A 25,670-nucleotide genomic window follows, 5' to 3' on the forward strand; every position below is an offset into this window, starting at 1 on the left:
TATGGAATCAATCTCCCAAATGACTAATGCAGTGGCGATGTTTCTGGACAGCACAAATTGTATCAAGTTGTTGACAGCGGTGGAGTGATTAAAGACACCCTCACTCCTGTTCTCTCTCTGGTTAATCCTATTTTGTCACCATCCTGCTCCACCTTTCATCAAGAATGAAGTGTTAGAGGAAGAGTTATCTAGTCTCCTTTAAACTATTTAACTATTTTACCACAAAGAGATAAATAGCGTAATTAAAATTATTGATGTTACATCAAAAGGAAGATCTCACTCAGTCTGGGGAGAGTGAGGGAGATGGCAGTGGCACTGCTGTCACATTTTGTTGCCTTGGTGGCAAAAAGACTTGCAGAGTAGCTGGATTCTAAGGAAGGTTTGCTAGCCCTCAGGCCATCCCTCCATTCTGCAAACCGCCAGATTAAAATATAAGAAATGACACAAATAACAATCAAAGTGCAATCAAAAGAGAGAAAAAGATGAAGGGGATGGACTGACAGTGAACATGTAGAGAAAGGTGAACAGTATTAATTAATATTATATTAAATGCTCATAATTTGCTGACAGATGTATTTATTTTATTCTTATTTTTAATAATTATGATGTGTATTGAATAACCCTCAGCTTTGTTTGCTTGTTGCATATTGTCTCTTTTACCCCAGGAAGGGGTTAAATGAGAATGAAAAATAGAGTAAAAAAAAAAGTAAAGTAAGAACAATAGCAAGCCGGTGGTGAATGGGTGAATGTAGGTATCAAGAGGCTAAGCAAAAGACCAGTGGGGGAAAAAAGGAATGGAGAGATGCAGGTATAACAAAGAAACAAATGGGACAGAGTAGCTGAATCTGTGTGTGTGTGTGTGTGTGTGTGGGGGGGGGGGGGGGGGGGGGGGGGGGGGGAGAAGTATCATTCTAGTTTTCTAGTTTTTTGTTGTTATTGTTTATTTATCAAATTAATTCAATTTATAGAATGCCAAATCACAACAACAGATACCTCAAGGTGCTTTATATGGCAAGGAAAATACATTACATTAATACAGTTATATAATACAATCAGAATATCCCTATGGACAAGCACTTTGGTGAGAGTGGGAAGGAAAGACTCCCTTTTAACAGGAAGAAACCCCCAGCAGAGCCAGCCTCAAGGAGGGGCAGCCATCTGCTGCTTTTTGTTTTATTTGGAACATTATGCTTCACCTATGTGTACTTTGCCACCGGCCATTATAAATGGCTCACCTTTAGTTCACCCAAGTTAGTATTAATGGCCCAATGAAGCTTTCTGGAGCATTGGAGCCTATATTGAAAAAAGGGATCATTACTCAAAGCTTTTCACCACAGTCCTCTTTTGTGGCATCTGGTGGCCCAAAATATGAAGAACAGCTTAAATCTACAATTTAAAATTAACTGCTTCATTATGATTCCCCACTCTATACAGCTGAGTTGACAGCCTCTGTTTAATATTATGTGACAATTCTGTCTGATATCAGGCTACCATTGTGGTGCATTGAAGATGTCTTGATGCTCTCTCAATCATCCAGGTAAGTAAACCCCAATAGGCTGATTCTGTTTATCTGGACGTAGCATTTTCAGTGGGAAAAATATTTCGTCACTCATCCAAGTGACTTCTTCAGTCTGAACTGACTGCTGGTTTCCCCAACCTTATAAAAAGTACATTGCATAATGACTGAAACTAGCCCACGCAACAATGGGCTGGGAGGTCAGTTCCTTGATGCAAATTCTCATGACCACTGATCAACAACTACTGGACAGCTGGACATTTGTCAAAGCTAGGAAGTCACCTAAAGAAAGCTCCAGCCAATCCAAGAGAGAAGGACAACTGCTGCCAACACGAAAAACCTGTAGTGATCTCGTACGTGTCAGGAGTATCAGAACAGCTGAAACGCATTTTTTCTAAACACAGCACCTCTGTGATTTTTAAACCCCAAAAAACACTGCGCCAAAAATTGGTCTACCCTAAGGATTGGGTCCCCTGACACAAACAGAGTAATATAGTGTACGTTGTTAAGTGCCAGGAGGATTGCAATGATTTATACATCGGCGAAACCAAAAAACCTCTAGTGAAGCAGATGGCACAACAGAGAAGAGCTTCCTCGTCAGGCCAGGACTCCGCACACCATTTGCACCTACAGGCCAGTGGACACTCTTTCAATGATGAGGATGTACACATCCTGGACAAGGAGGAACGCTGGTTTGAGCAGGGAGTCAAGGGGGGCATTTACGTGAAAAGGGAAAGACCATCTCTGAAATGTGGAGGGGGCCTGAGGGTAGATTTTTCACCATTTTTACAATGCTGTAATTGCAGCCATTTCCCCAACTTTCTGTGAATTGTACTCATGTCCATTGATCAGTGGTCTTTGATCAATGGGCTTTGGTCAGTAGTTGTTCATCAACTGTCATGAGAATTTGCATATTAAAGATCAAGGAACTGCGCTTCCAGTCCATTGCTCCTTCAGTGAGCTAGTTTCAGTCATTATGCAAATGTACTGTTTATAAGGTTGGACAAAAAAAATGTTTCCCTTTTTTTTCCCCTTTTTGTATTGTTTTACTAAACCTGCATCCCTTCAACTAATCTTGGCTACAACAGTCCATCCATCTCTCTCTCTCTGCCTCACACATACACAGAGAGAGACACATACACACATGCGCACATTCGAAAAACCAGCCACATCCAACTAATCAGTTATAGCACAGGCACCACAAGCACAGATAACAAGCAGAGGGGTGCATCATTGGTGCAAAAACAGTAAAATAAAGAATGACAGAAAAATAATGAAAATAGGGTGCTGAGAAGGCAGAAAATAGCAGTAGTGGAAGGGAGATACCTTCTGAGGAACAGTTCCTGCCACAAGTGCTCTGCAGAATATAGAACATCTCACGGAAAGACCTGGGACCTTATGGGCATGAAGCATTGAGAAGAGACAGGAAAGATGAGGTGAGACAGAAAGGTCAGAGAGCCTCCAGGGGAAGGACAAAAGAAAGGAGAAGAACTATCTGGGTTTATACAGTGCTGTGCAAAAGTATTTGCCTTTATCCTGATTCCTTATTCTTTTGCATATTTGTCACTAAATGATGATTGCATTTATTACGGGCCATCAGAATTAGAATACTTTATTAATCCATAATGACATTATATGGCACCCAAACCTACCTAGCTCTGTGTGCAAAAGTAATTGCCTCCCTTGTTAAATCATGAATTAACTATCATTAACCAGTGTGGCGGGGCATGGTGTTATGGTATGGCTGCAGGGGAGGCTGACACACCGGAGCTCCATCAGTTCATCATGCCTCCCCTGCAAAAGACTTGCTGGGACCTGAGGTTGTGGTTGTTGTGTGGGGTGTAGCCGAAAAGCAGCAACTGAATAAAAAGTGCTAAAAAGAGCAAACTATGTGGTCAGGTCCGTCATTCCTGTGCCACACTGAGTTTAGTTTCATTAGACACACTCAGGTCTGATTACTGATGAATCAAGCACAGAAATGAAAAAGAACCTGTCCAACAAAGTGATGTACGTTAAGGTCTCAAGTAGCAACACATCATACCACTATCTGAAGAAACAGTTGAGAAACAAAGCTATTGACATCTATCAGTCTGAAAAAGGTTACAGAGCAAATTGTAAGGTTTTTAACCCATTCTGATATTAACATGTATTTAGAAAGGCTGAAAGGTTTACTGGATGATCACTTGGGGCAAAATTTTATATTTTATGCGTGTAGTTTATCCATCAGAAAATGCTTTTTTGCTTGAAGTTATTGAAGTTAAAATAATGTACAGGGTGGGCCATTTATATGGATACACTGTAATAAAATGGGAATGGTTGGTGATATTAAAGTCCTGTTTGTGGCACATTAGTATATGTGAGGGGCAAACTCCTCAAGATGGGTGGTGACCATGGTGGCCATTTAGAAGTCAGCCATCTTGGATACAACTTTTGCTTTTTTCAATAGGAAGAGGGCCATGTGACACAAATTGCTAATGTCACAAGAAAAACAATGGCGTGCTTGTTTTCAACATAACTTTATTCTTTCATGAGTTATTTACAAGTTTCTGACCACTTATAAAATGTGTTCAATGTGCTGCCCATTGTGTTGGATTGTCAATGCAACCCTCTTCTCCCACTCTTCACACACTGATAGCAACACCGCAGGAGAAATGCCAGCACAGGCATCCAGTATCCGTAGTTTCAGGTGCTGCACATCTCGTATCTTCACACCATAGACATTTGTCTTCAGATGACCCCAAAGATAAAAGTCTAAGGGGGTCAGATCGGGAGACCCTGGGGGCCATTCAACTGGCCCATAACGACCAATCCACTTTCCAGGAAACTGTTCATCTAGGAATGCTCGGACCTGGCACCCATAATGTGAGTTTTTCTTGCTGGAAAAATTCATTGAGTTTATTGATGAAGAATGGACCCACTATCGTTGTACCCCATATACCACACCAAACCATCACTTTTGTTGTTCCAACAGTCTTGGAGGGATCCATCCAATGTGGGTTAGTGTCAGACCAATAGCGGTGGTTTTGTTTGTTAACTTCACCATTCACATAAAAGTTTGCCTCATCACTGAACAAAATCTTCTGCGTGAACTGAGGGCCCTGTTCCAATTTTTGTTTTGCCCATTCTGCAAATTCTTTGCACCGATCTGGGTCATCCTCGTTGAGATGCTGCAGTAGCTGGAGTTTGTAAGGGTGCCATTTGTGAGTAGCTAATATCTGCCGAAGGGATGTTTGATTAATGCCACTCTCCAGTGACATGCGGCGAGTGTTACACTGTAGGCTCTTGCTGAATGAAGCTAGGACAGCCACTGATGTTTCATTAGTGACAGTTTGCTCTGAAATCTGCTGCAATGACCCGGTTACTGCGTTCACCAGATATCAACACAATTTCGATCCGCTCCTCACGTGTTAACCTCTTCAACATGTCAATGGCTGTGAACAAAGAGAAACTTATAAATAACTCATGAAAGAATAAAGTTATGTTGAAACCAAGCACACCATTGTTTTTCTTGTGACATTACCATTATTGGTAATGTGACACATCAAACTTATGTTTGATGTGTCACATGGCTCTCTTCCTATTGAAAAAACAAAAGTTGTATCCAAGATGGCCGACTTCTAAATGGCCACCATGGTCACCACCCATCTTGAGGAGTTTGCCCCCTCACATATACTAATGTGCCACAAACAGGACTTTAATATCACCAACCATTCCCATTTTATTACAGTGTATCCATATAAATGGCTCACCCTGTACATTGGAAATAACATGAAAGTGCAGTTGTTTTTTATTGCATCATCAGCTGGGATTCCTGGTCTGTGTCTTTTGCCAAATTTACAAGTGATGATCACATATACCCATGATCACACACACTACATGGTCTTTCAGTTGACTTACCTGTGCTGCTGTAATGCTAAATATTCTATGTTTTATCCTTTTTTTCCTTTTTAAAAAAAAAATTAAATAAAATGTTTACCTTCTTCATATTGTTTCCTAAATAACTAAAACACATTTTTTCAAGTTTCAGATTATGAGAAACCATCATTACACACAAATGAAGTGAGAAAAATGTGTTTGAAGTGAGAGTGACATGGACAGAAAACAGAGAAAAAATACAAAGAGAGGCAGAGCTAAGGAGAGCCAGAAGCACAAGTCAGAAGGTATCTCCAGGTTAATGTACACTGACTAGAAAGACAAAAAGTGTATTGTGGGAATGTCTGTCGTCCCCTGTCGCATTTATCTATATATTTTGGGCTGATTGGAGCCAACAATACATCACAGCTAGAGACCTGTCAGAGTACAAATACGGTCTTTTTTTGTTTGTTTGTTTTAAATACATTACTCACTCTCTAAAGTCTAATTGTTTTTGATCTGGTAATTTGTGCTGCTTCTGATACAATGTGGGTTGTTACTGCAATGAACTTGGCTAAACTATGTTTATTAATTAACACAGTTTTAGTTGATCACTCCCCTCTAGTTGACATTTGTTTTGTGATAGCAGCATAATATTAAATTGCCTTGCTTAGTAAATATAGCTGTGAATACTTCAATGAAACAATCCTTTTTTTTTAAAACAAAGAGAGAAAAATAAACAAATGTATCTAATTTAAGTTTCATCCTGATTTTAATCCATATTAGACTACCAACAGATTACTTGAACTGGGATCTGAGAAGCTGTCACTATGGTAACTGGGATGGGGAGAACATACCATGCAGACCACTGTGTCTGAGCTGTACCTAATTTATACCAACACAACATGCATCAAACCTGAGCACACCCTTCCTTACACAACAAAACCCTCAAGTGGTTTACGAAGCATACTCCATTACAGGGGCATTTTACCTGTGATGTCAAACCACAAAGGGGTGGAGCTCTGCTGCATAGATACCACACCCACAATCTCAGCCACCCTGTCATTCTCCATCACAGTGAAATTGTAGAATGGTTCATCAAAAATCAGCGGTAGAGTGAGAGCTGGCGGTCGGCGGATCCACTCAATGTGCAGTCGCGCTGTGGAGGATTTCTGAGGACGTCCATTGTCTGTTGCTTTGATCTGAACATAGAGGAAAAGAAAGGCAAAGGGTCTTTTGCAGACTAAAATATTTCCATATGCTATGATACAATATACCCCACAACTATATCACGCCATTCTTGAAGTCCACAGTATTCATCACTTTAAACGTTAACGTGTTTGCTGTGTTTTCGGTTTTTAGCTGGCATCAAATACAGACCTTCCACAAGTTGAAAACTTAGATTTCCTTATTTGTTTTGGTATGCTGGTTGATTATTTCTTTGTTGTAACAACACTTCTTGCCATGGTCACAATAAACAGGCATCGGAAACCTTGCCACATTTGTAAGGAAAATGCATTTGTGGGTTTAGGAGCAGAGTTGAGTAAATGGGTTGTGCCCTTGAAAAACTTCCAAACAGCTTATTCTGTTATTGACTCTTGTTTGGCATTCTTTATTAGATTAAATGGGGACTCAGTAGCATGTGGAAAAACCACACACAGCCACAAGAGCCCGGCACCTTATTCTCATGCTGGTCACCAGCTTGGTCACACACTGCTGTGAGATGGCATCCCATTCTTCAATCAGCATTTTTGAAGAATGCTATTCTTTTGTCAGAAGCCAGATAACAAAACTAAAATCAGTGTGCATCAATTAAATAAGCACCAAACTCTGTTATTTTGAGTGCTGTTCAGGCAACCTTAATGATGAAGAAATATTTTTAAAGAGCATTTCCTAAAATCAAGATCATCAAGAAAAACAAAAGTAAATACACAATGAATCTTTTACACACATTCCCTAGATTCAGAGAATATGTTCTCCTGATTGTAGAAATGGACAGACCTGCCTCAAACAAGTCCTTCACAACAAAGATTAAGCGATTAATTTATGATTTGGAGTTTAGAAAATACAACTTAAATGTTCTTGAACTCACAGAGCAGACATGTTTAACAAATTTTTAAAATATTCATACAGTCAGGATGTCGTAGCTCCCTGCACTGAAGGCCTTGCGTGAAGATACCACTGCTGTCTTGGGGTCGATGAAGAACTTCCCATCCTCATTGCCATCCACAATGCTGTAGGAGAGGTCACAGTTTGGCCCATCATCGCGGTCATAGGCAAACACCCGATAGATTGGTTCTCCCTTCTTTCTACGCTCCCTCTCTGGAAGTTTGACTTGATACACCTTCTCAGGAAATATGGGCTTGTTGTCGTTTTCATCCAGGACTTGAACTATCACCCAAACAGTACTTTGCTTGGGATTAGGGCCACCATCTGACACCAACACCTGTATGGGCAGAAAGGCTTGTTCAAAAATATATACAGTGTTCCTAATCACAAACTTGATCTTTCATGACACATAAGCAACCATGCTGTTCTAGTAGAGATTGTCCCCCAAACATTAATTAGTAAATTAGTCCATTTGTTCACTTTATTTGTTTGTTTTGCAGTTTTCTTCATTAATATAATTCATTAATCATTTGGTTAAACCTAACTGATATTATCAGGCGCGCACATAGTAGCATTGTGTGGTTTTTCTAAAAATGTTTTGTTATATTAATTATGTTTCTCTTTCTTTGAGTTACCTGGTTTTGGGTGGTGGCTGTTTCCTGGTCTGGGAAAAAGGTGTGGCTGAGGACTCTGAGAACAAAATGCCTGCTCAGCAGGACAGACCATGTGGTTATCAGGAACAGGGTTATTTTAGGTTTAGTTAGGTTATTCTGTGCTTAGTTAATATTAAAGTGTTTTGGTTTTCCCCCCTATTGTGTGAAAATGGTTTGGTCAAACCACTATAAAAGCTACTTTCATGTGTCTTTGTAATTAGGTCAGTTTGTGAGTTAAGTTGTGTCCACTTTGTTTAAGTTTCTGGAAATTACTTTTTGTAGAGTTATATTCGGTTGACCTCTTTTATGGGCCTTCTAATTATGTTTTTGAATTTTGTCATTTTTGAACTTTTTGAGGGTTAAAATAAAGAAAACCCTTTTTGAAGACATTTTTTTTTTGCCTGTGTCCTCTATGCCTTGGCTGCTTGGTCCCTCACAATTAGAAAGTGCAGCTTATTGAGACCAATAGTTAGTTTTAAAATTAAGTGACTGCCAGAGTGAAATTTAGAAGAGGTTGGATAGATAAAGCATTGTTGGGACAAAATATCTGATATGCAGTCACTATTACATAGTTTGAAGTATTTAAAAAGAACAACCCAAATATTTTGTTCTTGGCTTCTAATCAAACATCCTGACTCACTATACTGCACTTTGTGCAGGTGACTACGCAGAGCAGGTGCGATCTAGCAGAACAGAAATAGCGCTAAACAGTCTACTGAAGATGTTATCGCCATAGCAACTCCATTTTCAGCCATTTGGACCACTGACAGAACTAGAGGATGCTCTTTGTTGACTTTAGAACTGTCTTTATTACCATCATCCCAAATATTTTAGTCAGAAAACACACTGGCTTTGTCCCAACCATCCACACCTGCATCAAGGACTTTTTGACTCAATATGTCAAATTTCCTCCACCTTCCTCGCCTGCCCCCCATACTTCCTTCCTTCCATTACATTGAAGACTGGAGTTCTTAGAGGTTGTGCTCTCCTTTGTACACTGTACACCTTCACATTTATCTAGCATTATTAAATTTGCTGATGACACAACTGTTCTTGGGCTTATCTCAGGAGAATATCAGTCAGCATTAATAGATGAGACACAGTAGCTATCAGGATAGTGCTCAGTGAATAATCTGGTATTGCAGACCAAAGAGCTGATATGGACTACAGGACAAAGCATTACTCAAACCAAGGCACACTCATTATTATGGGTAGCATTTCAATTAAAATTTAAGGAGCTCCAGTTAGGGAAAATTGTCCTCAAACAAAGGTATTTGTATTTGTATTTTAACTCAATGCAATACATTTTGAAATAGGCTAATAGTCAACAACTGGATGTCAGTGAAAGAAAGCACATACAATTCAATAGTCTAATTCTGATACCCTTACTGGACGTAACATCACAAAGTGAAGATAACCATCGAGTCTATTAAGGAGATGGTGCTGGACCCCCAAGCAGTAGGAGACCACAACCCACTGTTTATCCATAATGAAGAAATCAATCATATCAAATCCTAAATTTATCTTGGGATTCAACTTGATTATCTCTTCAGTTGCAATGACCACAATGTGTTCTCGTTTTGTTTTTTGTTTGTTTGTTAGTTAGTTTGTTTTTAACACAGACTAAAGGTGTTTGAAAAAGAGAAAAAAAATTGACTTCACTTGACATAATCAGAAAATAATGTTTCAGTTCTATCAGGCTGTACTGGAAAGCATCATAGGGTGTGGCATATTATCATGCAGGGCTCTAGACTAACTTTTTGCCATGGGCGCACCGGTACGCCTAACTTTAAAAAGTTAGGCGCACGGTAGACTGGTGGGTAATAAGCGAATGAATAATGCAGAAAACAGAGATTTGAGACGGGAAACTGTTCTTGAAGTACAGAGAGAGAGAGAGCTGTGCATGAAGTGTGATTTTTATCGTGGTGGAGGCAAAACAGCAGTGATTCCATTACGACATTTATCAAATATGAAGCGTAGTTTGCTGCTTCTTTTGCTGCTCGCTCGGTGAATTTTGGTTGGAGAGAGACAAAACCTCCAGCTCAGAATCAACGCAAAAAGACGTAAACACTGCGTAAACACATCAGAATCGGTGAGCCCTGACGGTGTGTCCGTCAAAATTTGGTCTAGAGCCCTGTCATGGTATGGCAATTGCTCTGTGCATGCAAAATCTAATCTGTTGTGTCTGGTGCGGTCTGCCATGAAGGTGACTGGGAGGACTGAAGATCTTTCCCACCCCTGCATTTACAACCAGTCGGTAATCAGACAGGCCCAGCGGGTTCTGTCAGATGCATTACATGTCCTTCATATGAGCTCTTGCCTTACAGCAGAGGATAGTCCCAAAATACAGGCTGAATTGTTCTAACATCAATCAAGCTTTTAAATTACAGGTTTTAAAGTTGTTAATTTTTTTTAATATAACGATAATGCAATTTGTGGCAGCACGGTCGCACAGAGATTAGTTGCCTCACAACAAGAAGGTCCTCCCTTTGGTGTCAATTCCACCATCAGCCCGGTGTCATTCAGTGTGGAGTTTGGATGTTCTCCCTGCATTTGCGTGAGTTCTCTCCAGGTACTCTGGCTTTCTCCTACAGTCCAAGGATTCTCTACGACACCGTGTGTCCACAGGTCACCCGTCAAACTGTCGCTCTCCTGCAAAACTTCATCACCCACCCACCCTACAGTTCGGACTTCGCACCCAGTGACTACCATCTGTTCCCAAAGTTGAAAGAACATTTGTTCAGAAGGCAATTCTGCAGCAGTGAGCAGGCATGACATGGGCATTGTAAAACTGCCACAGCCTCTACAAAAATTCATCAACTGAAATGGCGATTATGTAGACAAATAGATAAGTCTTCAAGCTTTAAAATTATGTAAATATTATGGGAAATAAACAGTTTTTTGTATTTCTAAAAAAATTGGGGCTCTTACTTTTGGGATTGCCCTCGTACTTTCAGCTCTCTCTTTACCACTACAGACCAGTATAGCATCTGCATCACTCCAGCCACAGCCTCAATCAGTCTGTTGATTTCCTGCTCCCCTCTCCCCTCACTTGTAAACAAGACCCCGAGATACTTAAATTCCTCCACTTGGGGCAGCAACTCATCCCTTACCTGGAGTGGGCACTCTACCCTTTTCCAGCTAAAGACCTTGGCCTCAGACTTAGAGGTGCTTATTCTCATTCCCACCGCGTCACACTCAGCTATGAACCACTTCAGTGCAAGCTGGAGTCCAACACCCACTGGAAACAAGTCTGACTTATTGCCATCAATGCAAATCTAGCTCTTGGTTAAATAAGATCCGAATGCCCCACAGCAACAGGCCAGAGACTCCATACTCCACAGGCACCTCCCAAATAATGTTCTGAGGTAGAAAGCCTTCTCCAAGTCCACAAAACACAGGTAGACTGGTTGGGCAAGCTCCCACACACCCTCAGATATCCTCAAGCTGGTAAAAAGCTGGTCCAGTGTTCTGTAACCAGGACAAAAAACACATTTTTCCTCCTGTATCCAAGGTTCAACTAACAGACGGACTATCCTTTCCAGCCCCTGGTAAGGCTTTCCTGGGAAGACTGAGGAGTGTGACCTCGCCATAGTTGGAGCACACTCGCCGGTCCTCTTCCTTAAAGATGGGAACTACCAAACCGGTCTGCCAATATAGTGTACAGGGTTCATACGCCTTTTTTAGGGTCAAATTCAAGCACTTTTAAAGCACTTTCAAGGTCCCTTTTCAAGCTTTTCCAGCACATGCCCCCCCCCAAAAGAAAGAATGCATGTTTCAATTTGCATCCCCTCAGTAAGACCATGTGAAAATTAGGACAAATCATCCTAGGTGAACTTAAACACCTTTGCTCACCTTTTGTTAAGAAATAGAAAAACAAACCACACAAAAATACTGCAAAAGGAAACGTCGCCTTATATACATAATGTATAAACTCAAAATGCACATTTCACTTAAAAATTAAGCTGTGACAATGTGAACAAATCAACTTGTTAGAGATATTCTTCTCCTGTTGACCCCCCCCCCCCCACAAAAAAAAGAAATAAATAAGTCTTCTCGTCAGAAATTGATGCTTCCTTCCTGTGTGACAAAAAATAGGAGACAGATGTTTGTTTTAAGTTAATTCCCAATAAAACTGTTCTATTGCTAACTACATTGCTGTCTGTATTATTGTTGAAGTCCTAAACGTCACCTTTAAACATCATGTACAGTCAGACAGGCATGGAGAGCAGCACTGACTGGGAGGCTTTGAACAGATCACATAGTTCAATTCAACATATAAGACTTTAAGAATGCACAAGTATCTACTTAAAATCTATTGAATTTATCATCTGTGATATTATTATGTACAATTCCAATGTATTTTGTTCATCTCCCTTAAATAAACAGGCAGCCTTACAGTATGAAATATTCATATACAAATGCACATATAAATGTGTGTACTGTCTCAGTGGCTGATAGTGCCCCACAGGCCTCGGTGTGAGCTTGAAGACATTCATAATGTTTAAGTAGTTTAATGTGTCGGTACTGACGATAAACACATTTTGAATGAAAGCCGGGGAACTTTGGTAGCACAGAAACAAGAGGCTATTCTTTGTGACCATATGGATCAGTCATATTACCATTATTTCAAATACTCCAAAAACCTGGGGTCCAGGATATAATTGGCTGTTTTTGACTACTTTTGATTTGGCCTCTATATTTCACCTTTAAAAACTTTTATCTTGCCAATCTGTTATTTTCTCATTTTGACATACTGTATCAGCACAATTTATCTAAATTCAGACAAAATTTAAAATACAAGTAGAAAGTGATATTTTTGCCTGTAAAAACCACAAGCATGTTTAACGAATCATTTTCATGACTTGAAATGCAAATGGGGCGATCGTGGCTCAAGAGTTGGGAGTTCGCCTTGTAATCGGAAGGTTGCCGGTTCGAGCCCCGGCTTGGACAGTCTCGGTCGTTGTGTCCTTGGGCAAGACACTTCACCCGTTGCCTACTGGTGGTGGTCAGAGGGCCCGGTGGCGCCAGTGTCCGGCAGCCTCGCCTCTGTCAGTGCGCCCCAGGGTGGCTGTGGCTACATTGTAGCTTGCCATCACCAGTGTGTGAATGTGTGTGTGAATGGGTGGATGACAGGTTGTGTAAAGCGCTTTGGGGTCCTTAGGGACTAGAAAAGCGCTATACAAATACAGGCCATTTACCAAATAGAAATTGTACATTTTTAAAAATATGCACAAGTTTTGCAAACAACAAAGTTATATGGTACTATTTACCTAAAAATGCAGCCAAGGCTCAGACGTTTTTTATATAACCATTTCAAACTATTTACAGAAAAATCAGGTGTTCTGCGTCAAATAAGAAGGCACAAAAACTACTTATGGAACTCCAAAAAATAGTTTGTGTCCACTATAACACAGATGAGAACAGCACAGGGATAAACCTGCAGGTTCTGACAGCAGCTGTGTCACTCAGGGTTTACACTTCAATCTGCTTTTGGTGGCTTTTTTGCAGCATCTGTCACATTCACTAGTAGAACTGACACACTCACAAGCAAAGCGTGTTTGCTAGCGCTCTCCTTAGAAAATGCCGTTTTTACCGTTGTTTAAAGCTTTCACTTGAGTAAATTAACTCATATCACTGCTAAGTAATGTTAGCAAAGTTCACAGCATATTCCATAATAGCGCTGCCATAAGGCATCACACTCAGTGCATCAATCATTTCTCCAGAGAGTTTGATAGTTAGCAAAATAATAATCTTTTTTTTTTTTTTTTAAATAGCATGTGTAACGTACACGTGCTGGAAAATTATTTACTAGCACTCACCTATCATGCGACTGGAGAGCGCAAACTCCGCCATTGTTGTTTTCCATCAAACACTCATTAAAACAGCAACCTACAGGTATGTTAGCGCACTCATCCCCGACTGTCCGAGGGAGGGGCGGGGTCATATATTGAAACAGACAGAGGGGCAAGGCAGCCCAGGCGGGGAAATTTTGCCTCTACATTTTGCGACTCATTTTATTTCTCTACCTGATAAGAAAATTATTCAATCAGATAGCTATTTATTGTGAATGAAATACAGTTACACTTTCAAGCACTTTTAAGCACCACATCTGAAATTCAAGCACTTTTCAAACCTTGAAAAGACAACATTAAAATTCAAGCATTTTCAAGGATTTCAAGCACCCGTACGTACCCTGAGTGTATCAACAGAGATTTTCATGTGACATTGTAGAGACATGTCAATTAAGAAAACTCTACAACTCTTAGAGCCTTTCATCGCCTCAGTTGAAATTGGCACTAACTTCTAGGCAGTCTGACGGTCTTGTTCCATGGCCTCACTAAACTCTTCCCAAAACCAAATTTTTGCTTCAGCCACTGCTCAAGCTGTGTTCCACTTGGCCTGCTGGCACCCATTGGCTGATTTTGAATTCCTGCAGGCTAATCAAGTCCGACGGACACTTTTTTTCAGCCTGATGGCTCCCTGTCCACCATCTGCTTTGGGGGTTACCACCCTAACTGGCACCAACCACCTTGGAGCCTTGCACCTTGCAGGTGCTGAACATTTTTCATTCATCTCTAAATCTCTAAAGCTACAAATCTTTCCTTACCTCTAAAATATGCTCTGTTTGTTGTTCACGATCCAGTTTCCTGGAGGTTGTGGTGATCAGACCTGAGAAATAAACAGTAGACAACAATTAAACTATCAAACAAGAATTTAGGAAATGTGAAATCTGTTTGCTGATAATTCACTGGAGATAACTTAAAAATTAGTGCTGAGATTTGCCACGTTAATGCAGTTATGCCGTTAACGTCACTTTATACATTTTGGGTCAACTCTAAAGGGTGGTATGCCTGGTGGTATTCCAGGCTTATGTGGATCGTCAAAACAAATTATAGCAGAAGACAGGTCTCCTTCATGCCTACATTATGATACCTGGGTTATCTTCTAGCCCTGATTCCTTCTGTATCAAAACAACTCTCTAATATAGTCATATGCTGTGTCCAAATTCAGGGGTAGCATTTGTAGGCCACAATTTTGGGCAATTATGTCACAGTGACGCGACGAAAGCTTTCCAAATTTGAAGAGTCCTCCAAATGTGGCAACAAATGCGTCCTACTTTTCCCCAGATTTGAAGGTTGAGTTGCGTGTATCCTTGGTAGCCTACCATATCCCATGATTCATTGCGGGTCACACAGGAGGATTTTTCTTATAACAATCGCGGACGAAGACGGAGGTAATGCGGGAGAGGAATACACTTTTAGAGTCAATTTTGATTTTTCCGAATTAACCTTTTGGTGATATGTTTGAAGTAAATAACAAAAACAATAAAACAAGAATATTTATAATACATCAACAAAAATCAGGACTGGGATCCTCCTGGTTAAAAAAACGGTCCAGGACTGGGACACTCAGGTTAATCCTACAGTACAAGGACAAGGGTCTGGTCTGGTTAAGGAAAAGGTGGAGAACAACATAAACAGTTTTTGTAGAAAGGTATGATTTCATTCATTTGAAGAGATTAAAGCATTATTCTGATTATTAAGCTTAAGTAAAATATACAAATAAGTTGTGAAAAGACTTAAATTTTATACACTTTATCTGTGTAACTAAGCTTTTTTGTGAACTCAAAAATAACAATGTTTTCAGCTTTGTGACATTTTTACAGCCTATCTATGCACACAAATAAGTTACAGGATCAAATGAATAATAGAAAATAAATAGAAATAGAAAAAGTTCTTCTATAAGTTTCAAAGAGATTTAGTTTACACATTTTATATGAAACAGCAAATGTGCACAATCATTCAGGCACTGAAATTATCCATGAAACTAGTAATTCCTAAATGCGTGTAGATTAAAGGAAATTATTTTACCTGCATATGATTGTCTCTGATGAGCTTAAGGTACAAAACATGCCGGCGATGACAAAGTTTTTCTAGCTCCAAGAGAACTAAAAATGTACAAAAAATGGAGCGACATTTCTGGGTCCATTTTAAAGTTTTCACACCGTGGTGCTGGCGACCGGAAAAACATGGAAGTAAGGGCGGACTTGAACGAAGGCTAGATCAGTCAATTCAAACTGTCGGCCAGCTTTGACTTGTTTTGGCTTATGCTTTGGTCTTTCCTCTCATTAGCATTACTACGTCTGTAATGGCTATATTTTTCAGTGATCTGTCTATGATATATCTACATGGCAATACAATGACTAATACTTTTAATTATTTTAAAAACTATGAAGAACTTAACTTAAAACTATGAAGAAGTGGACCAAGCACTTGGGACAAATTACAATCCTGCCTTGACTGCACAGACTGGAGTGTTTTTGAAGCTGCAACTTCCGATTTGAATGAACATACTGACATCATACATAAGTTTTTGTGCAGACTTGTGTGGGCAGACTAAGACCTTTTGCAAATGCAATAATAACAAACCATGGTTCACTCCAATTCTGAAGAAGCTGCGCCAAGAAGGACCAAGGAGGAGACCTACAGCAGCAGGGGCTGGGCCCTGTACAAGTAGGCCAGAAATGAGCTGAGCAAGAAGATCAGGGTAAAAGGAACTGAAGGGAGAAGCTTAAAAACAACTTCTTAGCCAGCAACCCTACACCAGTTTTCAGAGGCCTGCAGCACATCCCCAGCTACAGGAGTGCATCCCAGCACCCTGAAGAGAAGCCGAATGGCTAACAACCTTAACACCTTCTACTGCAGATTTGAAAGACAATCATTCATACCTCCCACCGGCTCACCCTCACCTAATGCCTACACAAAAAAACTACTTGCAGCCCTCATCCCCCTCCCCTCTGACCCCCGACCTGCATTAAAGATCCTTGAGGACGATGTGTGTCTGCTCTTCCAGAGACAGAAGACTAGAAAAGCTCCAGGACCTGATGGTGTGTTTCCCTCCTATCTGAAAGTCTGTGCCAACCAACTGGCCTCCATCTTTAAGAGATCTCTGGAGCTGTGTGAAGTCCCCTCCTGCTTCAAATGCTCCACTGTCATCTTGATCTCAAAGAAGTCCACCAAAGGATTAAATGACTACAAGCAAGCAGCAGGTGAGCACTGAAAAAGCATCACATCCCACTAAGACCATCAGCACCGGCCTCCCCCAGGGGTATGTTTTTTCCTCACTGCTCTTCTCCCTCTACACTAATGGATGCTCCTCAGGAGAATAATCTGTGAAACTCTTTAAGTTCATGGATGACAGGTACATCCATGAATCCACTGTCTGGTCCAGAACATGCTTACACATAACTGGTTAACAGTCAGGATGATATTTTCTGAGCCAAGGGAGTCCGAACAGAATGTCCCAAACTTAGACAGAATAGAATAAATAGAATAGATAAATAGAATCAGTAGGATAATATTAATAATCAAGTATAGGCAGGGAGGCGTCTTCTCTGTTTTATTCCAGGAAAGGAGCAGATACGGGCGAGGTCAGATGTGAACGGAGAGAGGAGAAGATTCACAGGGAGACAGAGGGACCGCCATGCCGCTTCCGGAAGTAGTCATAATAATACTTGTTATTGTAAAACTGTATAGCCCAATCTGAAGGTCATCCTTCATGTGAGGCAGGTGGCTGATTTCACACCGAGGTCCAGCGCTGTAAACTTGTAATTTCAATTGTTGAAGCCAATTACATATTTTAAACCATAGACATTCTCCTGTACTTCCTTAAGAAAAAACTGAACATGTCATACCTGGAGCTCACCCTGCTCAAGACAGTGGAGATGATGGTGGACTTTGAGAGACCTACTACTAATTGGTTTTGCCTCATGGGGATGTTTTTATTTCCACATTATTACCCCCAGTTTTGGGGGTCTATTATCCAATTACATGAATTTCAGTATACTTCTACTCAATTGTAACCGTTGTTGTTAGGATTAAATTACTTGGATGTCTTGATGCATGCTCAATTATCAAGCTAAGTAAATCCCTAAAGGTTGATTCTGTTCATCTGGACATAGCGTTTTGAGTGGGAGAAACATTTTGTCGCAGTAATTGGTTACTGCTTTGTAATTTAGTGGTAATAACTTAGAAATTACCATATTATTAGGTTCTTGTTTCTGCCTTGTTACCCTGCTATTATCACTTTATTACCAAGCTGTAAGTGTTACTGCTACTTGTTATGCACAGCAGACAAAAGAAAGATAATTCATTAGTGAAAAAAATAACCTATAACCTAAACCTATAATTACAACTCCTGGTTTCTAATTAAATTTGCTTATGTTAACATATAGCACTACCTTTTTGATGAAAGATGCACACATGCTTTCTCACCAGTGCGGGTATTGACGGTGAAGAAATTCTGTGGGTTTCCACTAATAATGCGGTAGTTGAGCCTCTCAGCAGTAGTGGAGAGTGTGGCATCAGGATCTTGAGCCTCGATCTGGATTACAGAAACATCACGTGGAGAATTCTCAGGCACTGAGGTTCGGTACAGAGGTTCAGAAGTCAACGGGGCGTTGTCATTAACATCCTCCACCTGGATAAATACGTCAATACTGGTGAACTGAGGAACCACACCGTGGTCGGTGGCATAAACTGTTAGCCAATAGGAGTCCTTGCTCTCTCGGTCCAACATATCAGTGGTGTAGATCACGCCTAATAGGGGAAAAGACAAAAAGAACAAGAGCAAGAGCTTACTACAAAAGTATCAAAAAAAGAAATGCCACCTATTCAAGTAATGCCAAAGCTGTTTTACACTGTAGCTGTACAACTGGCTAGTTCTATTTTAAACAAGAATAGAAATTTCAGTGAATCATTTCCATTTTGTAGTTCAGCAGGTAGAGAAGGTCATTTAATAATCCGAAGATTGGTGGCTCAATGTTAGCCCCAGTCTGCATGCCAAAAATCCTTGGGCAAGAGGACAACCCCAAGTTGCTCTGATACATCCATCAGAGTAATACAATCCATGTTTCCATGTCTCTGTATTTATGTTAGACATAGACTTTATTTAATCCCACACTGGGGAAATTCACTTGTTACAGCAGCGCAAGGGACAACAAGAAAAGGTGAATTAGAGATGCATTAGAAAACAATAAAAAATAAATAAGAAAAATAGCCTGGAAATAAAAAAAAACGGAAAATGCTATACTATGGACACATGGGTTACTATATACATTAAAATACACAAAGATTTTCCTTTTAATATATACATAAAGTACAGTGAGAATGATCATAATATGAATGTATTTATAAACAGTATTTATCCTATAGGTCTGTATAGCCTGACTGACTCAATCAGGTCGATCCCCGGGCTCTCTGTCCTGGTCGTTCTGTCCTTGGGCAAGACACTTTACCCTACTTGCGTACTGGTGTTGGCCAGAGGGGCCGATGGTGCGATATGGCAGCCTCGCTTCTGTCAGTCTGCCCCAGGGCAGCTGTGGCTACAACTGTAGCTTGCCTCCACCAGTGTATGAATGTGAGAGTGAATGAATAATGGTATTGTAAAGCGCTTTGGGTGCCTTGAAAAGCGCTATATAAATCCAATCCATTATTATTATATCAGCAAATAGGCTACCTATTCCAGAGCCCACAGTTTTTAGTGGTGATCCACTCAAGTTTAATCATTGGAAGTCATCCTTCCAAGCTCTAATTGAAAAGAAAAACATTCCAAGCTCAGAGAAAATATTCTTCCTTCAGAAATCTGTTGGAGGAGTGGCTAGAGAGGCATTAGACGGTTATTTTCTGATTGGTTCAGATACTGCATATGATGCTGCATGGGAACTGCTCAATGAGCGATACAGCCAGCCTTTTATGATTGCCAAAAGCCTGCCGAGACAAATTACATGACTGGCCAAAAACAGCGTGAAGAGAGAGCGCTGACGTAAGGAAATTTGTGGACTTTTTACACAGTTGTGAATGTGCCATGGCTCACAATGAGAGTCTGCGTATTCTTGATGATGGCATTGAAAATCAAAAACTGACAGCCAAGTTGCCTGACTGGTTAAGCAACAGATGGAACCAAAAAGCCACGCAGTATCAGCTAGAGCAGGGGTGGGCAACTCCAGGCCTCGAGGGCCGGTGTCCCTGCAGGTTTTAGATATGTCCTTCAACCAACACAGTTGATTTAAATGGCTAAATTAGCTCCTGCAGTTCTCCAGAGGCCTGGTAACGAACTAATCATGTGGTTCAGGTGTGTTGACCCAAGGTGAGATCAAGGTCAAAATGATAATGAGAATGGTGAGCAAAGATCCCAGAACCACACGGGGGGACCTGGTGAATGACCTGCAGAGAGCTGGGACCAAAGTAACAAAGGTCACCATCAGTAACACACTACAACTGCAGGGAATCAAATCCCGCAGTGCCAGACGTGTTCCGCTGCTGAAGCCAGTGCATGTCCAGGCCCGTCTGAAGTTTGCCAGAGAGCACATGGATGATACAGCAGAGGATTGGGAGAATGTCATGTGGTCAGATGAAACCAAAGTAGAACTCTTTGGTATAAACTCAACTCGTCGTGTTTGGAGGAAGAAGAATACTGAGTTGCATCCCAAGAACACCGTACCTACTGTGAAGCATGGGGGTGGAAACATCATGCTATGGGGCTGTTTTTCTGCCAAGGGGACAGGACGACTGATCCGTGTTAAGGACAGAATGAATGGGGCCATGTATCGTGAGATTTTGAGCCAAAACCTCCTTCCATCAGTGAGAACTTTGAAGATGAAACGAGGCTGGGTCTTCCAACATGACAATGATCCAAAACACACCGCCCGGGCAACAAAGGAGTGGCTCCGTAAGAAGCATTTGAAAGTCCTGGAGTGGCCTAGCCAGTCTCCAGACCTCAACCCCATAGAAAATCTGTGGCGGGAGTTGAAAGTCCGTGTTGCTCGGCGACAGCCCCAAAACATCACTGCTCTCGAGAAGATCTGCATGGAGGAATGGGCCAAAATACCAGCTACTGTGTGTGCAAACCTGGTAAAGACCTATAGTAAACGTTTGACCTCTGTTATTGCCAACAAAGGTTATGTTACAAAGTATTGAGTTGTATTTTTGTTATTGACCAAATACTTATTTTCCACCCTGATTTACGAATAAATTCTTTACAAATCCTACCATGTGGATTCATGGATTTTTTTTTTCACATTCTGTCTCTCACAGTTGAAGTGTACCTCTGGTGCAAATTACTGACCTCTGTCATCATTTTAGGTGGGGGAACTTGCACAATCGGTGGCTGACTAAATACTTTTTTTTGCCCACCATGGTGTATACCACCCTCAAAAGCCAGAGAAACTGCGAGTGGTCTTCGATTGCTCGGCAAGATTTCAAGATATATCATTGAATGACCACCTTCTTACAGGGCCAGAGCTCACAAACACCTTGGTGGGAGTTCTTTGTAGATTTCGAAAGGGCCCAGTCGCTATTATGTGTGATGTGGAATGAATGTTCCATCAATTCCATGTAAAGTCTGAAGACCAAGACTACTTGAGGTTCTTATGGTGGGAGAATGGTGATCTCGAGTCTCTGCCATCAGTTTTTTGGATGAAAGTCCATTTGTTTAGAGCAGCTTCCTCACCTGGCTGTGCCAATTTTGGACTTAAACATCTAGCCACAGAAGGTCAGGATCGATTTAGCCAAAGCACTGTCAAGTTCATCTGAAGAAATTTTTATGTTGATGATGGACTGGTGAGTGTAAGGTCTGATGCTGAGGCAATCGAGCTGATTAAGGAAGCGAGAGAGTTCTGCAGTGCAGGCAAGCTTAGACTACACAAGTTCATTCCCAACAGCAAGAAGGTATTGGAGTCAATACCAAAGGAACAGTGTGCTGACATTGTCAAAGAGCTGGACATAGATTTAGGGGAGCCGCTCCTAGAAAGAGCACTGGGTGTGCAATGGTGCGTATCCTCTGATGACTTTCAGTTCAGAGTAACTGTCAAGAAACACTCAACTCAACCAATGGTATCATGTGCAATCCGAAGACAATCCGGCGGACCATGCTTCGGGAGGGTTATCGGCAGATCAGCTCGTTGCTTCAAATTGGTTCACTGGCCCAGACTTTCTGTGGGAAAAGGAGCTACCCACCAGAGATGCTCAGGTGGGAGAGGTTAGTGACAATGATCCAGAACTTCGAAGGGCTCAGATGTTCAACACCAGGTGCAAGGTTAAATAGAACATTGTTGGACCGCCTGACTAAGTTTTCTGACTGGAAAAGAGCTGTTAAGGCTATTGCTTGTCTTAAACGTCATGCTAAGCAAGTCAAGGGTCTTGGTCCCAAACTCAATGGAAGTACAAGTGTTGAGGAAAGACAACAAGCTGAACTTTTCATAATCAGATTGGTCCAAAGAGAAGCATTCAGCAGTGAAATCAAGAATTTACAGCAATGCAAGGACGTAAAATCCAAAGACAAAGCAAACTAGCTATGCAAATTAAGTCAATTTTTGGATGAGCAGGGTGTGCTGAGATTAGGCGGCCGCTTAACAAAAAGTGATCTTCATCCACGTGTTAAACATCCTGCCATTCTGCCAAAAACAAGTCACGTGTCTTCTTTATTGATCAAGCATTATCATGAGAAAGTACAGCATCAAGGAAGAGGTATGACTGTAAATGAATTGCGATCTAATGGGATATGGGTCATTGGATGCAGCAGTGCAGTTGCCTCACATATCTTTAAGTGTGTCACATGCAGGAAGTATAGAAGGAACACACAAGATCCAAAAATGGCAGATTTGCCAGAGGACAGAATGGAAATTACCCCTCCATTCACATATTGTGGCATGGATTGCTTTGGACTGTTCTATGTGAAGGATGCAAGAAAGGAACTGAAGAAGTATGGTCTTCTCTTCACTTGTATGTGTTGCAGAGCTGTACATCTCGAAATACTTGATGTGTCACGGTTCTGGGTCAGTTTGACCCAGTATTTTGAGTTGTCATGTTTTGGTTTGATTTTGTATTTTGTATTATATTCTGATTCTTGTTCTTCCTTGACTATTATTAGAATTCTATGTTTCAGTTTAGTTAAGGGTTTAGTTCTTAGGTTTTGTTTTGGTGTCCTCGTTTTTCCTGCAGGCGTAGTTTAGAGTCTTGTCTGCGTCTTTGTGTTGGTATTGTCACGGTCCTGGGTCTGTGACCCAGTGTTTTGAGTTTCTTGTGCCTCTGAGTTTTTTGTATTATGTTCTTAGTTCTCTTTGTTGTCCCAGCTTATTCTTTAGTGTAGTGTCTTAGTTTGGTTTTCTTGTATTCTGTTTAGTTCTCTGAGTATTTAGTAGCTGCCCTCTGTGTCTCTTTGTTGTTGGTGTTGTCTGTGTTCTTAGTTGCTCTGTCTCCCCTAGTCTAGTTCGCGTCTCTGTGTCATACTTCCTGTTTTACATTGAAGGGCGTGTCTTATGTGAATGTGTTCAGTTTACGCTTCCTTGTCTTGTCAGTTCTTATTTCCCCCAGCTGTGCTCTCCTTCTGTGTCTCATTCCCCTCGTTGCTTCCCAGTGTATTTAAACCCTGTGTTTCTCTGAGTCTGTGTCGCGTCGTCCCTCATGCTGTGTGGATCTCCCTGTGAGTTTTAGCTCATTGTTTCCCAGTTTAGCTTAGTTTACTTTGTATGCTCGTTTTTCTGTGACCAGCAAATAAAGCTGTGATTTTGAGTTCATCCCCTGAGTCTGAGTCCTGCACTTTGAGTCCTCATCTCCTGCCTGCCACACAGCATTTCATGACAGTTATTTCCTTTTTTACTTTGAAGGTTCATGTCCATGTGTGATGTCAGCGTGTTCAGTTTTACTTCTCCCCTGACTTTTTATCTGATCTAGTCCTCAGTTCAGAAAAAAAGTTATATAGTGGGTTATTTTAACATCAATATATAAGGCTCAACCGCAGTGGAGGGGTGGTGCAGTGGGTTCAGAGGCACTGGTAGGGGAGTCTGCTTGACGCAGCTGTGGGTAGATATTTAATCATGCCTCTGCTGTCTCTAAAAACAGTAGCATGTTGGGAGAAGGAGAGTACTGAGCTGGATGTATGAAAACAGAGCAGAGGAGCAGTGAGTTTTAAGCTGTGTTATTTTCAGCCAAAGTGTGTGAATAAAATAGAATTTGCACTTATCCAAGCGTCTCCAGTGTCAAGTTGGGTAAGTCAGTAATATTAATCCCGGATCGTAAATGATCGCATTCTATTTTAACAAACTCTGGAACTGTCCTGATATATGTCTTAGGAAATGGACATTTAACAGTACTCCCTAAAAACACTATTTTTGAGTGATCATATTTAGATAATGTTTAATTTTTTGAATTACAGTAACAGCACTTTAGCCAGCCTGACAAAGAGTTAGAGCCCCATTAAGCCAAGCAGTCCTTAAGCTTTACCTAGTAATGACTTGATGAATATTCAAATCCATCGCACACGTGTCATAAAGTGGCGCAAATTTCATAACTGCTGAAATTTACTTAAGGTTTTCTCTCATATCGACCTTTCTACATTCAACAACTTAAGCAATTTTTTTCAATTTATTACTAAATCCTATTCCTCCAAAAATGCTCAAAGAGCAGTTCAGAATATTTTGCTACCACTGAAATTAAAAGAACTGTGCTGTAGCAGTTTGAATGTGTGGCATAGCCTTCAGCTTTCAAGGCCCTCTTCAGTAGAACCAGTTCCCAGTTTGAATTTGAAAGACAGACATCGTCTCCACTTTTTAGATTAGGCTTAAGCGGATAACATTTCAGGGGGCTGGGTTTGTGACCCAGCATTTTGAGTTTATTTTGTACTTTTGATTTCTTATCAGGGCTCTACAGTGTGACCAATTGAGTTGCAAATGTGACCTAATTTCTCAATGGTGCAACTAAAAAAAAATCCTAGGTTGCACCAGTGCGACCAGCCGTTTGAGTAAAAAAATTTTTTTTAAAAAGTGCCCGCAAGTCTGAAAGTCCGTGTGCTCAACAACAAACAAACATACATTATGCCCAAATCGTGGTCTAAACCAATCAGAGATAGTCAGGGGTGGGACCTCTTTAATTGGCTGTGGTCCAGATATTCCCGTTGGCCTACATGTATGTGCGTTTGATAGTCCAGACGGATAGATAGAGGTGAGTAGTAGGGTGGGTTTCAATAATCGATATTCCGATTAACCCTCTCAGGCTCAAATTAAACTTTTTGTTGCTAATGCACAACCAAGTCCTGCAGTGGTACTTCTGAGAAAAAAAAAAACCTCATAAAATATGTATGTGGAGTAATTAGGTTGTTAGTTTTTAACTGTTGCAAATCGGCAACGCCTGCCTTGAGAGGGTTAAAACTGATTTTAGCTTGAATAACGCAATATTGATTCATTAAATCCTGAATCAATTGTTAAATATAAATGCATTTTGCCAGTAATGCCAGGAGGTCACCAACCTATTTCAACAACCACCAAACAGCTAAAACAGTAAATGAGAGAAAGTAAACAGATTCCAGATAAATGTAAACACAAAGTGTGGACCTGACGCATCAGTGAGTCGACAGCACACAGATTTTGAGCTACAGGTTTTGTCCCTCTCAGACCAAAATGCACTTCAAGAACAGTTTCCCCATCTTAAATCTCTGTTTTCTGCATTATTCATTTGCTTATTACACACCAGTCTACCATTGTG

The 25,670-nt window shown here is 40.8% G+C and overlaps 1 protein-coding gene across 5 annotated transcripts in view; it reads right to left on the minus strand.

Annotated features, from left to right (window-relative positions):
- The window catches only part of fat3a (FAT atypical cadherin 3a), a 182,592-nt gene that overhangs the window by 92,554 nt on the left and 64,368 nt on the right, over positions 1-25,670 (minus strand). For 3 of the 5 annotated variants that reach the window (XM_086260682.1, XM_086260680.1, XM_086260679.1), the window contains exons 3-7: positions 18,408-18,731; positions 14,741-14,802; positions 7,500-7,814; positions 6,360-6,570; positions 2,843-2,911 (exon numbers count right to left, since the gene is read on the minus strand). In XM_086260682.1, coding sequence (XP_086116808.1) covers positions 2,843-2,911; positions 6,360-6,570; positions 7,500-7,814; positions 14,741-14,802; positions 18,408-18,731 — 981 coding nt within the window. The remainder of the gene's footprint in view (positions 1-2,842; positions 2,912-6,359; positions 6,571-7,499; positions 7,815-14,740; positions 14,803-18,407; positions 18,732-25,670) is intronic. The other 2 variants (XM_086260683.1, XM_086260681.1) reach the window with 1 other exon arrangement.

Source organism: Aulonocara sp. 'chitande type north' Nkhata Bay, linkage group LG14, assembly GCF_057382095.1.
Source record: "Aulonocara sp. 'chitande type north' Nkhata Bay isolate Kocher_YH1m ecotype deep benthic linkage group LG14, A_spYH_male_GT1.1, whole genome shotgun sequence".
NCBI classification, from domain to species: domain Eukaryota; kingdom Metazoa; phylum Chordata; class Actinopteri; order Cichliformes; family Cichlidae; genus Aulonocara; species Aulonocara sp. 'chitande type north' Nkhata Bay.